The sequence below is a fragment of the Nyctibius grandis genome, chromosome 12 (genome assembly GCF_013368605.1).
Source record: "Nyctibius grandis isolate bNycGra1 chromosome 12, bNycGra1.pri, whole genome shotgun sequence".
NCBI lineage: Eukaryota > Metazoa > Chordata > Aves > Nyctibiiformes > Nyctibiidae > Nyctibius > Nyctibius grandis.
The window spans coordinates 2,387,454-2,400,905 of NC_090669.1; the positions used below are offsets into that span (position 1 = coordinate 2,387,454).

The 13,452-nt window shown below is 49.6% G+C and overlaps 1 protein-coding gene across 1 annotated transcript in view; it reads left to right on the forward strand.

The window, feature by feature from the left end:
• The window catches only part of LOC137669483 (hydrocephalus-inducing protein-like), a 164,747-nt gene that overhangs the window by 29,579 nt on the left and 121,716 nt on the right, over window positions 1-13,452 (forward strand). Inside the window, exons 7-8 of the mRNA XM_068411584.1 lie at window positions 3,836-4,037; window positions 6,572-6,752. Coding sequence (XP_068267685.1) covers window positions 3,836-4,037; window positions 6,572-6,752 — 383 coding nt within the window. The remainder of the gene's footprint in view (window positions 1-3,835; window positions 4,038-6,571; window positions 6,753-13,452) is intronic.

Sequence of the window (13,452 nt, forward strand, 5' to 3'; positions counted from 1 at the left end):
GCCGTCCTTTGCATGCTGCTCGAAAGAAAAAATATACGTATACCAGCAGTGGTGAGGCGGTTGGGTGTGATAGAATAAGAATTGCCTATCGCAGATCGATATGGAGGTGCAGTAACAGCTTGTGAGTGGAGAGCTCTGCTTTTGTTGCTGTTCTTGTATTTTCAGTGAAAAAGCAGCAGGACCTGCCTCTCTTCAGCTGCGTTCATAGAGGAGAGAGCAGGACACGAGCTTCAGGCAAACCGGGCAAATGAGATTAAACTCGCTGTCCGTGTTCCCCAAATATTCCAGATTTGGCTGTGACGTACTCCTAAAAAGATTTAAAATCCAAATTCAGCAAAGAAGGATTGATAGGGATGAAGGGAGAATATGTCTCAGGGAGGACAAAATGCAGCAGGGTGCTGGTTTGTTTCTGTTCAGTCTAATCAATCTGGTTACCAGCTTCCTCGTATTTAGAGCCATAATCGGTGAAGGAAAGTGCTGCTGTTGGATACTAGGAAAGCGTTCTTCATAAAACCCCAAATTTGTTTTGAAATCTTATTCAGGGCTTTGCCCATCCAGTCATTAAGCTATACTTTCAGGCTAAAGCAAATTTGTCGTTCTGTTTAAGAACAATTTGTTCAGCTCTCAAAACTCTTCCCTCTTGCACCAGGATGATCATGTAGCATTAGAAGAATTCAGAAAGATGTTTTAGCTCTTCTGTAAATTCCCTTTTAAATTTTTTTTTTTCCTGCAGAATAGGCCCCAGGAAGGATGACCCAATACCAGATTTCCTTCTTCAAGGTAGTAAAAAGCTATGATGTACTAAGATACCTGCATCCGTATCCAGATGGGTGCTGGGATAAACCTCAGTGGTGTTTCTGCTGTGTCAGAGCAGAGCATCGTTCAGGAGCACGCAACCCAAAGCGTCTGCTCTGCCGCTGTATAAAAAGTCTCGGTTTTAATTCCAAGTGTAGGCATTGCTTCGTTTGGGTTGCAGAATGAGCTGCGTCCTGCCGTCTGTAGGAAATGTATCAAAAGTGTGTAAGAATGGGAGAACTGACAGCCTGTAGTAAGATGGTGGTGTGTAAATAATGATGGGGCAGATCCGTTCACATTCTGTACGCGTGCTTTCGGAGTAGCTAAGCATCCCACCTACACGCCGTGGACGTTACCCTGTCAAGTGCAATGCCTAGTGCCACATCACCATTACAGGCCAGAGGTTTGGGTTTTTTTAACTTGTATATTAAACAACCAAGAGTCTTAAATGAAATGTCACATCTAATTTGGCACCCGAGAAGTTAAGTCTGCAGCTGCCCTTGGCCACCCCTGACAGCTCCTCTCTCCGTGCCGGTACATCTGCCTGGCAGATCTGCGGCTTCCTCCCGACTCGCCGGCGTCTGTGCACGCTCTTCTGTACTGAGCCATTTGGGGGGTTATAGATTCAGCACGATGTCAAGTGCTTCTCTTTATGGTAGAAGGTGCTCGGGCAACCTCCCAGCCTTCAGAAGACTCCTCGGTGGCTGCGTCCCCAACTGCTCTCCAGGAGAGCAGCCATAGGGGATGCTTAGCAAAGCGTGTGGAAACAAGCAGTGCATATGCTTTCTGCCCCGTGGGCGCTGGAGTTGGCAGTTTTGTGTGCTGGAGGCTTTATTCTCATTTTTGTTTAATAGCTTCTGACGGTTTTATCTTCCGAGAATTTGTCCAGTTGCTCTCTGGATTTATAGCTGTTATCTACAGCCTCCTCTGGCAGTATGTTCCGCAGGAAGGAGCGTTCCCTGGAAAAGCACTACTACTTTTGTGTAATTTCTGACTAATAACATTATTTCAGGCCCTTGGGTTCCTGTTTTGTGACAAATTTTTCCTTATTCACAAGTCCCTGGCCATTCACGCTCTTACAAACCTCTCCCATCTATCTCCCATATAATTTCTAGGCTGAGGAATCCTGTTCAGTCTTCATAAAAAAGCTGCTCCATACTTTTAATCATTCTTTCTGCCTTTATTTAATTTTAAATGCTTCAGCTTGGGTTTTGAGGTCAGAACTACACCCAATATTTCAAGACCCACCTGGCCAATGGGTTTAGACAGGGAGATGATGATAGTTTTCATGGTGTTTATTTTTATTTTGTGGTAGTTTGTTGTCTTGATGGTTGTAGAGCATTAGCTCGTGTTTCCATGCACCCGAGTTGTGCACGCTCGAAGCACTGCGCACATCTCCCATTTCTTGGGTCCTGGTTCCTCTGCTTGCCAATGTGTGCTGAGGATTCAGGGGAGGGGAAAGGCAGTGCTTGTAAAGCCTACCTGTCTCTGACTCTTCTCAACTTCAGTTATTTTTATGTGTTAAGTTGTCCATTATAGAAAGCAGATTGTCCCGTCATTGGAAACATTGCCGTTTTTCTCACAACGTAGCTCATCTCTGGCCAGAAATCCCTACCCCTCCAGACTCCCTTAAGAGCAGAGAAATTGAGGTTATACAGACATGAGGGCTGAATTCTCCATGTGAGGAGATGAATGAATGACTGTAGAGATCTGCTAATTTAGGGGTGAGCCTTGCTTCGTTCCTCAACCCCCCTCCAAAAGAGGGATCTCTCTTTTTCCCAGAACGAATGTGGTTCTGCTGTATTGTCTGGCTTAGGATTTAAGGGTCCATCCAGCACACATCCAGCGCTCTCCTTGTGTTGTTGCATGGTAGCTGGTCCATCCACCAGCTGCCTTGCTGTAACCTGTGCGGTGAGGAGAAAGCTCTGCCGTTGCAGAGGGATGCTTTCCAGGATATGGCCGGGTTGCTTCACTTGTCCGTTGGGGCTGGCTCTGAGGCTTTAAGCACCGTTCCATAGAAATGTTATTTCTAGAGAGCGTGTCTAATGTTCACTGTTTGCATCTCACGTGGGGAACGCTCACCTGCAATAAGAGGAGTGGGCTTGGTACTGACGTTTGAGCTCAGTTGACTCCCAGGAGTTACTTGGTTGGGAAGAATGAAGGTTTGAAAGCTCTGGAAATGAGGGAGCTTTTGGTGAGGAGTCTCTTCTGGAGGGTGAAATGCTGGCAGGTTCTCCAGCAAGACTCCAGTTGTTAATCGGTTGATGTGCACAGCCAGGGGCTCTCTCATCTTCAGCTCCGTTTGAGGTGGGAAGCAAAGATGTCCTCGCTCTGGTTGTTGAATAGCTTGGGAACATTCGGTGTAGACTTGCAGACCCGGGCATAAGCAGCAGGATCCAGGCTGAAGAAATGGGCCTGCAGGAGTGTAATGGGCAGGTTGGTGGTCCGTGCCCCACCAGTCTCATTTTGACATATCTTCACAAACCGACAGCAAGTGAGGGCACTGCTCCTACCATACAGTGAACTTCTCTTCTGTGTCCCATCCTGCCGCGGGCTGTCACTTCACTTGTTCCTCTGAACCTCCCTTTTCTGCCCGCATGCCCCCAGGCATCTTTGCTTGTCAGCAATAAGGGATCAGGAGAGATGCAACGCTGTTGGTGTGCCTGCAGGAGACCCTGGGCAAGCCGTGACTGAGGTGGGACTCGTCAGTCCCTGACTGCAGTGCAGAATTTCCTGTGATCTGAGTGGGATGGCAACCCAAAGGCCACCTGGCCACAGCTGAAAGTCTCACGGTAAATATGGTTACCTTGGGGATAAATCTCTGCAAACACTCCCAGAAATAAGGTGCCTAAGGTGGTGTCCAGGACATCCTCATGCTGTCCGCACGCAGCTGTCGGGGTGCGCTGAATGTACTGATCCAGGGAACTGGTAATACAGCTAAAAGCTGTAACACTTTCTTCTGTTACCTGTGGTTTGCTCAGTTCCTTGTACTTCTGTCAGCAAGTGAGATGAGCAAAGTCTCCCCTTTGCTTTGTTCCAGGTGAAGATATCCACACACGCCTGCATGGAGAAGCAGAAGATGTCAACATCGGGCTAGAGAGGAACTCCTTGACACTTGAGAAGACTTACCTCACGCTGTCAAACCATGGATCCGTGGTCATCCACAATCGGAGTGAAATCGTAGCCCACTTCCAGTGGAAGGCTTTTGCTACTCAGGAAGACGAGGATCGGCAGAAGCAGAGGTTTGTTTGAAAGATTCATGGCAGTAAGATACACTGTCCAGGGGTACAATTAATGTTGTGGCCTCAAGGGGTATTGGTGCTTTGGTATGGTTTAGGACAAGTAAACCATCCATGGCATCAGGGTATGTGTCCCTGGGCTTCAGGGTAATGGAGCTCAGCCCTTCCCATTCCAGCTTCATCCATACTCCAGCTGAGGATGATGTTTTGGGGAGGAAACATTGATTGCAATGACTGAATTTCCACGGAGAGCAAATTTGTGTTTGTGGGCGCCGCAAACCACTGAGGTCCAAGAGATCCCTGGGCTACAGAGGGTCCGTGAAGCTGAGGAAAGTGTCAGTACTCGTTACCTGGGACTGCACTGAGTAGTAGCACTCAAAATAGCTGCAGGTAGCATAACTATGATGATACTCTCTGCAGTTTCTTCCCCTCCAGCTTTGATAAGGTGGCAGGCTCCTTTTCCAGTAAGGTGCAGGGTAGAGTGATTCGTTGGCCCAGAAAGCTGAGGCCATCCTGCTGTAGGATGTTGAATTGCCTTGCGCTGTTCCCGTTTCCAGCACAACGAGGTATTTCTGCCCCTTGCTTAGAGGCTGGGGAGAGTTTGGAGGTGGAGGGTTCTGCAGGGAAGGTAGGGCAGCACAGGGCTTGGAAGTGCATTTGGGCTTCAGCAACCTGTGTCTTGGTGGTGGTGAGAGATAGAGCAGGTCCTTCAAAGGGTGTCTTTGGTGAAGCTTTGAAATTCCTATTTCAGGCAACCGAGAAACACTTATAGCCCAGGGGCATGAATTGGAAATTACACTTAAAAGCTTGGGTGGTTTAGGGAATCCTTGTGTGACTTTTCAGACTGGGATGGGTGTAGGTGTACAGGAGTTAGTCTGAACCCAGAGCTGGTCAGGAAACTGCCTAAACTGGAGCACTTTGTAAGGGCTTCTGAGCAAATAAAGTTCAGCGTAATTAGGTCAGAAATGCCTGGAAGGCCAAAACTAGTTTTCCACTGTTCTCTATTTTTAATTACACACTGTGTGACTTTGTGCAAGCTCAGTGTGTTAAAAGAAAATCTCATGACCTTCCCTTGGTACTTCCCTGGACCGTTCCTTTACCATCTCTTCCCACCTGCCTGTCTCAGGCTGGACCCTGAGTGGTCCTCTTTCCTCTCGGAAGCAACCAGGTTTTCTCACAGTTAACTTCAACCTGATTTTTTTTTTCTAGTTACATTTGATCTTGTGCCAGTTTGTGTCATAGACTCCGATCAGGACATTTTGTTCTTCCTTACTTACAATCTCAGAGATGGTCATAGCTCCAAGGCCACTGTCCTGCTGTCAGGGAAGCTTTTGAGATCTCAGAGCAGAGAGGGTTTTTTCATGCGAGGAGGCAGGGCAGGACCCTGCACTGGGATGTGACCCCAGAAGACCTGGATCATTGGAAGGTCTATCCAGGGGTTTGCTCTGTCTCCCTCCTGCAGGACTTTCTGGGATGTAATGGTGGAATTACTGTCTGTTGATGGAGGTTGGTTTGAGGGTTGTTCATCTCCGTGGCTGGAAGCCCTCGTGCTCAGCACTGTAGGTCAGCCATGGAGAAACGTTTCCTACCCCGCTCCCTGGGGAGCGAGCCAAAGAAGTATTTTTGGCGCTGGTGACGGCATTTGCCCGAGGCTCTGTCTGTGCGCAGCTACTAACGTCCGTGGCTGTATTTCCTTTCTAACTGTGTTTGACTTTAGCTGGGTGATGATCGCTCTCCTGTTTATACTACATTGCCTCAATTTACTACATATGGAACCTTCCACTCATGTCCCCAGAGTTGTCACCTGCTGGTTCTTCATGGCCAGGGGACTGGAGCGTGAAAGGGGGACGGCAACGTGCCAGCTAGGAAGCAACTGCTCTGTAGCAGCGCTCCCTTCTCCTCTCTCGGTTGTGATCTTTAAATGCGAGAATGATTTCTGCTCCAGCTGCCAAGTAAGGGAGAGATTAACTGTGTCAAAGCTCTGCAGAGAAGGCCGGAAAGGGAAAAGATGAGGTGGTTCAAGGCTAGACTTTAAGGGTGTGGATTCAGAGGTGCTGGTCCTGGCTTCTTTACTGGGTGATGCTGGGCAAAGTCCCTTCCTTTCTCAGGGCCTCTGTTTTCATGCATATGAAACCATTAATTTCCCTGAGGTGACGTGATGCCTGAGTTCATTAGTTTGCTTTTAAAGTGCTCTGGGATCCTCTGGTGGAAGGCAGCGTAGGGAACAGCAAGCAGATATTGTTCGCTTAGCCCTGCAGGCCCAAAAGGGAAGAAAAAAGAGGGATGCCAGTAACGTGCAGCTTTCAAAAAACCTCTTCTTAGCTTATAAGCGTGGAGTAAAACTACCTGCTGTGCCCGCGACCAACAAGTGGTGGTGTGAGCCATTTGGGACCCCGTGGCTCGGGGCCAGCCCCTTGCTCAGCTGCTGCTGCTGTTCCGCCCCGAGCGCGTCGCTGCCCCTGCACTTAGACGCCAGTCTCTGTGAATATGTTGCTTGTTACATTACCTGCTTGGTTTGTCTCTCCCCGTGGCTGCAGGCTGTGTCACTGGCTGCAGAAGCGCGAAGAGGGCAAGGTGGATTTTCTCAAGGAGCGCATGGTGAACCCCACTTTCCGAGAAGGCCTTTGCCTTCTCTCCCACGGCCTCCAGAACCAGAGAGCAAAGGTGCAAGGAGACTCCATGCTTTTCTCTGATGAGATCTTCTCCATTGAACCAGTGGTAAGCGACAGCTGAGAACCTCCCTTCCTTCCTCCTCTTCCTTGAGTGAGATCGCTTGGCAGATCCTTGTGTCGGCTGGGTTGATGTGCAGAGAGGGAAACCATCAGGTTTCTAGTGAGGCTGGGAGAGCTTGTTGCAAAAGCATTTCTGAACTACGGGCTCCTGCCAGGCAGCGAGAGCCTGCCTAAACGCTGGGCTCTGCCTAAACGCTGGGCTCTGCCTAAACGCTGGGCTCTGCCTAAACGCTGGGCTCTGCTGCAAGGGCTATAAATAAAGAGCACTTAAGTGTCCTCACAGTGTTCAGAGGTATCGATTATTATGTGTAAGGGCACACCTTCCATATGCTGTATGGGGGTTAACAAAGGACATTAGAGCACTGGCAGTTCACATAAGAATGAAATGGTCCCCTGGAGAAAGGAGGCCAAGTTCAGCCCAAGTTTAATCACAGAAATACCAATCCCTTCCTATAACCTGGACTTATACCATGTGTGAATCTCCCTTCCAGTGTCATCTGTGAGCCTGCACACAAGACTGGCAGGTTTAAACAGGCTTTTGGAGTTCTATTGCACATAAGTACTCAAAATGTTTTGCTTTTCTGTTTGTGCAAGCAAAACCCCACATCCTTCAGTCAACCAAAGCCCTGATTCTGAGTATTTGCATGGTCTGAGATGAAGAATGCCCGCTGTCTGAGCAGTGCCAAATCCTTTCTCGTCTTTGGAGTAAACCCTAGAATAAGCCCAACCTTTTTTTTTCCTTATTAAAATAGGTGAACCTAAATTTTTTTCAAGGAAGGGGCTCATGTTCTCTTGGTTGCTCCTATAGCCCCTATAAGGCTGAGAGCCATCAATGTCAACACAGCTGCAATTTCACACCACTGTAGCTGACAGCAGCACGGTGTGACCAAGAAATTGTGTCAGAGCAGGAGGAATATTGTAGAGTCAGAGCTGATCAACTGAGCGGTAAGAGCATCCTGCGGTGCATCAGAGCTGGTTTTGGAGAGTCCCCCAGGGCTCCTGCTTCGTTACAGTTGGGCTCTGTCTTCACAACGAGCTTAACCCACTCTTGAGCTCCTGAAGTGCGTTAAGGTGAGGTCCAGAAGTCTGGCTGCCCACTGTGCTGAGTCCTGGTACTTCTCATCATGATGTATGGACATAAAGTGTAGCCTAGCCTCAAGTCTTGAGTGGAAACCTCTCCTAAATGGCGATGTTAATGTTACAGTTTGCTCCAGGACTGAATGCAAGTGGGCGGCTACTACGTGAGTCTCTCCCCTTCTGTATTGTCCAGCATTATCAGCCTCTTAATTTCCTTCAATTCTGTTATTTATGGAACAATTAGTTTCACATTCAGAGTTTTGCTCCTGGCTTGCTTCTCCCCCTGACAAATGGGTGTCTTTACATTAAATGATATCAAGTATTTTCTTCTATTTATCAAATGTAGACTCTCAAAATCCACTGACTTCCATAACCTTCTTTCTGGTGATGGCCCCAGAGCCTTTAGCTTGGCCAAACACCCTTCTTGCCATGTAAACCTGCTGGAAAGACCCCCCAAAGCTGGGACCTTGCTGCATCCCTGACCTTCTGGCCAAAAGTGGCTGCTCTTTTCTTCCCACCCATCACCCGTGATGTCTGGGAGCACCCTATAGAAATAATCCAACCTTTGTAACAAGTGTCTAAAGGAAATAATTGCTTCCAGAGGTTAGGAAGCTGATGGAGGGATAGTAGTCTTGGGCACGCTTTCTGGGCAGGGTGGCTTGGCAGGGTTTGTGCAGAAGCTTTGCTGCATAAATGGACCATTAGCTGCTGGTATTTTCAGATGTCGCTGTCTGTAGAAGCTGCAGCAGGTCACTTCAGCCTGCATCGGGTTAATTTGCTGATGAAAAGAATAACAAAAGAGAGGAGGCAGTGATTTTGGAATTGCCATGTGACCAGGAACATTTGAGCAGCCGTCCAAGCCTGTGGGAAACAAGCTGTTATGCAACTCTGACTTTCTGAGCGCATCTCAAGTTTGGTTTAATTTATTTTTGCAAATACACATGATATGTCAGCAGAAGCAGCTGTGATAGAAGCCCAGGTGGCTACCAAAGGACAAAGTCCTTGCTTTTTGCTGCATCCTCCCCACCACCGCTTAGCTGTGAGTCACACTGCAGGCACGTGGGAGCTGACTCCTTGGAAATGGAAACCAGAGGAAAGAGAGGACAAGGATTTGTTACCATCGTACTGACCTTGGCAAGCCATCCCTGTCCTGTCATTGCCTGGTAGCGACTCCTCAGTGTCATGTGTTACCTCTGAGCCCATGGAGGTGGTCTTCAGGATGTCCAGGATAAGGTTGTTTATCCAGAGGTTGGGCCAGGAGGTAACAGCGTTGTTTGTTCCTGCAAATCCCCACCTCAGCTGGGTAACCAAGCTGATCCCCGTCCAAACGAGAGGTTACTGCAGAGCGCTCCAGTTTTTGGCAGAAGGCACCATCTCCAGTGGGAGCTCTGGTCCATCCCACAGCTTGCTGTGGGTTCAGTTATTTATGGAAAGATGCAGATGTTGGCTTTGGCCCTGCCTTTCTGTGAAGTGCCCTGAGCTAGCAGGATGCTCTCTGGGTGTCATGTCGGTACTTCTGTTGCCAGCTCTGTCTCTGGTTTTCGGTCTGCTTTGAGCAGCCATTTCCTTTCTGGGCGTTGCCTTCCCCCTTCGGCAAAACAAAGCGGGGGATTTGGCCAACGGTTGGTGGTGCCCAGCTTTTCAAGACCGGCTTTTTCTCATTCGGGCTGGTGGAGATCTAGCCGATTCTCATTATTTAGGGGCTGAGGGAGGGGAAGACAGGATCTGCAAGTATTTACGGTTGGGCTCTTGCATAGAGATCACTTGTGCAGCTGTGAGTCGTGGTGTGCTGTCCCTCCCGTATCACGTTGCTTTACGCTGTAGCGAAGCCAGGGCCCAACAGCTGGAGGTTTTGTGCTGTGTCATCATCCATCCACTGCCTGTATTTGATGCCACCTGCCACTTGCAGCCTGAGACTGCCGTTAAGCCAGAAATGTTGCCGTGCCGTGTTCACGTGCTGTGTATGTTGTATTTCTGTCCTGGTCGGCATCCGCGGTAGTTTTTGCGTGCTCTGGCTCAGCTGCCATCCTACAGAGAACGTGCCAGCCCAGGCAGCCCGCTGGCTCCTGAGGTGTCCTGAGGCTCTCACGCACGTAGCAGTAGCCTGCGAGGGTGGGTAATGAAGCATTTCCTTTTAACCAGAAGTTCTTTTTTCCCTGTGGGGTAGCAGGAATGTGAGGAACCTCTTAACAGCCTATTTTAATTTCCCAGGAGAAATAACTCACAATATTTTTCTAGTTTTATAGTCTAATGTACAGCAGTAATGAAAGGAGAAATGACAAAACCTTCCCAGAATAGTTATGTCTTGAAAGAATTTGTTTTAGCCGTGGAATAGTAGAATAAAGTGTAACTGATTGTTCCTTCTTGCTTTCAACCCTCGGCGCCAAACGATCTGGCTTATGGCTTCACTGACGGTACAGGGAAGCTGTCTGTGGACGTACTGCCTAAAGCTTCTGACCAAGTACCCTGGATCCTGCAGAGAAGGGTGATTTCCAGTCAGGAGCTCTAGAGACTGAGTCTGTTACCTGCTGGTGCAGGTTTTCTTGGGACTGAAGGTACGAGCGCAAGGCTCCAGCCATAATGCTGCAGGAGGATTGTTCCAGAGTGCTGTGCTGATGCGTATCAAAGGATGGGTTTTATTGCTAGTCCATAGCTTGTTTCCTCTGGTGCCTTCGAGGAGTCTCATCTGACTGTGCCGTGGGATCCAGCAGCTCCTCGGACGTAGAGAGATCTGTCCCTTGTCTGGATCTTGACGCATCACTGAGCGGTTTCCTGGGGCATGGCAAGACATCATCCCTGGCAAGGGAGGTTTGTGTGCTGCACGCTCATCTCTTTAGGTTGTAAAAGAAGAGATGACATTGGCCCAAAGCTCCAGGCTTCTCCCACACTGGTTAATTATACAGTGTATGGAGAGATCCCAGCAACACTGCAGCAATCACTGTGGTCTTGGTGGCATTGAGCAAATCATCCCCGCAGGAGCTCAGCCGCTCTGAATAACACCTGCCGGGACTCCCTTCCGCTCCCTCGCTGGGTGGAGATGTGCACTTGCAGTGTCCTCCTGGGTTCTTGCTGAAGCTCTGTTTTTTTGGTGCAGTGGAAGTTCACCATTCTGATGTTCAGTTTGGGCTGTCTTGGGCTAGGATCCAATTCCAGGGTTGGATAAATGCCCCGAGAGCACCGACCCAGCTCCGGTTCCCCTTCTGACAGCAAAGGTGATGTGGGAATGGGAGGAGGCCAGGACAACTAGGGCTTTGGGTCCTGAGCAAAGTCTCCTATCCCACGTGGACACCAGCAGGCATCTAGAGCAGCTTGCAAAGCCCTGATATTGCTCTCCTGCCTTCTGTGCCCACTTGTCTGTAAGCAGAGGGAGCCTTGGACAGCAAGTCCCAGCTGGGGTAGCCAGCTCTCTGGCAGGGCCATGCCTTCATTTGCAAGCTGGTTTCCAAATACCTTCTGCAAAGAAGAAAGCAGGCAGAGTTCTCTCTCCAGGAGCTGATCTGAGATGTCCTGCTGGGTGCAAGTGCTGGCTCTGCCAGGGTCCAGCTACCTGGTGCCTGTGACAGATGTGTTTGGGCTACTGGGGGTTAGGTGGGGACAAGAGTTGAATGGGGCCAGGTCCCATGGTGGAGAGAGAAAGAAAGGATATTGAAGCAGATTTGATATTGCACAAGGCAATTTTGTGGCACGAGGCAGTGTCCCCTGAGAACAGGGTAAGCGTGGCATTGTTATCCCAAACTGGTTTAATCCAAAGCTGCAAAGACCAGAAGGGATTCCTCTGAGAGGGGAAAGCTCTCGGTACCGAGCTCGGTGTCTGCAGGGAGCCCAGGACATGTCCAGAGGCTGCTCTCTGGGCTATGAGACAGCACGTAGCCATGCACTCCTGGGGCTAGTAGACCAGTGGTGCGGTGTGAGGACTATCACAGCTTTTTACATTACTCTGAGGAGGAGGGGTATCCTCATTGCCTGCCTTTGGCACAAAACTGGGGTGTTTCAGGTTGGTGGAGAACCTGGGATGTTCAGCTTCTGCGTTCAAGGGGGTGTAGGTTTTGCAGCCCGAGACTTCCTGTAGATGATCTGATTTTGATATATCAAGTTTACACGGAGTGAATATTCCCACATCTTTTCTGAACAGTTGAGGGCATGCAGGCTTTATTCAGCCCTTATTCCTTCTGTCCGTTGGGACCTCCTTGGAGAAACTAAGGTGCTGCCCTGCCGGAGGAGCTCCCGGAAGGTTTTTGCTGCCCTGAGAGGAGCAGTGGATGTATCGTGTTGGCCTGGATGGACTCTGCAGTGACTGGAGGCCTTGCTGTGCCTCTGTTTCTGGATGCTGTAAAATGGGGAAGTGGAATTGACTGAAATATTCTTTTTACGAAGTTCTTTCTGTCACCTCCTTCCTGCTGTAGTCACGATGTCTCCCTGTGCGTATCCAGCGCTGCAGTGGGGATTGTCACTGCGCAGGTCACGTTAGGGGCTCAGGCATGCAGAGCATCGCTCTGGCTGCCAGAGCTTAGTGGCACAGGTAGGTTTGCCATCCTGGTCCTGTCACCCAAAGCTCAGCTGGCAGTGACCGGAGCAGGACAGGTGACGTGGGTGCAGCTCGTAGCAAGACAGAGCTGTCGTGAGCATCAAGCACGTGCTGTTTCTGAGCCATCTCCCACTCCCGTCCCTGCCTTCTGGCTCGGCACCACCTTCCTGGGTCCCCTGCCCTGTCATGTCCGTCCCTTCGCTGCCTCCGTGATGTATCGCTGTGACTGTGCTCCAAACAGGGGGGGTAGACGTGTCGGTTATATTTGTTGCAGACGTGCTGGCCTTGGAGTTCATTGAATCCCACAGTCAGCTGAACTCACTTGGCTAGAAAACTGCACTGTTGTTGGCAAATACATATTCATCAGGCCAACGGGTCTTTTTAATTTTCTTCCTTTCCTGCCTAACTTCGTTTTTGCTTATGAATTGTATTATGCTTGCTTCCATTAACGGGAGATGTATTGCCTCTGTCAGCCTCTGAGTAATAACCAAACTGCCCCGAAGTGTCTGCAGGGCTGATATATCTGATTGTGGCACATCAAATAGACCCATGAGTGCCATCAGCCTGCGATCCAGCAGCGAGCAGCAAACCAGGGCTTTGTTAGACAGTTGACCTGAAAGACTGATAACTGCTGCGTTAGGCTCAAAGGAGTTTGCTTTCTGGCCTCGGTGGAAGGAAGGATGCTCTCTGTTTCCCAGGAATGATTTGGCTCTTGGAGACCTCGCTCTTGTTCGTATGAGCTCTGCTTTAGAGCAGTCAGTGTTGCGCTAAATGTGACGTGATAGAAAAATCTCACTCTGCTTTTTCAGCTAGATCCCAAAGTCTTACAAGAAGTCACCCAGTCCCAGCAAATCGGATGGTCAGGTTGTGGTAGGCATTGTCTGTCTGACAGCGAGCACACACTCTGAGCTGTGTGCCCCTGGTAGTCCGGCTGTGCCCAGCCCTCGTAAGCCTGATGGCAGAACTACAGTCAAATCCTGGCATCAGTTTTCACCCCCAGCCCCGCTGGTCCTGTGCTGTCTCGTTTGAATACCTTCTCCCTGGTTTGCTCTCTGCCACGTGAGGCTCTGCAGAGCAAATGGAG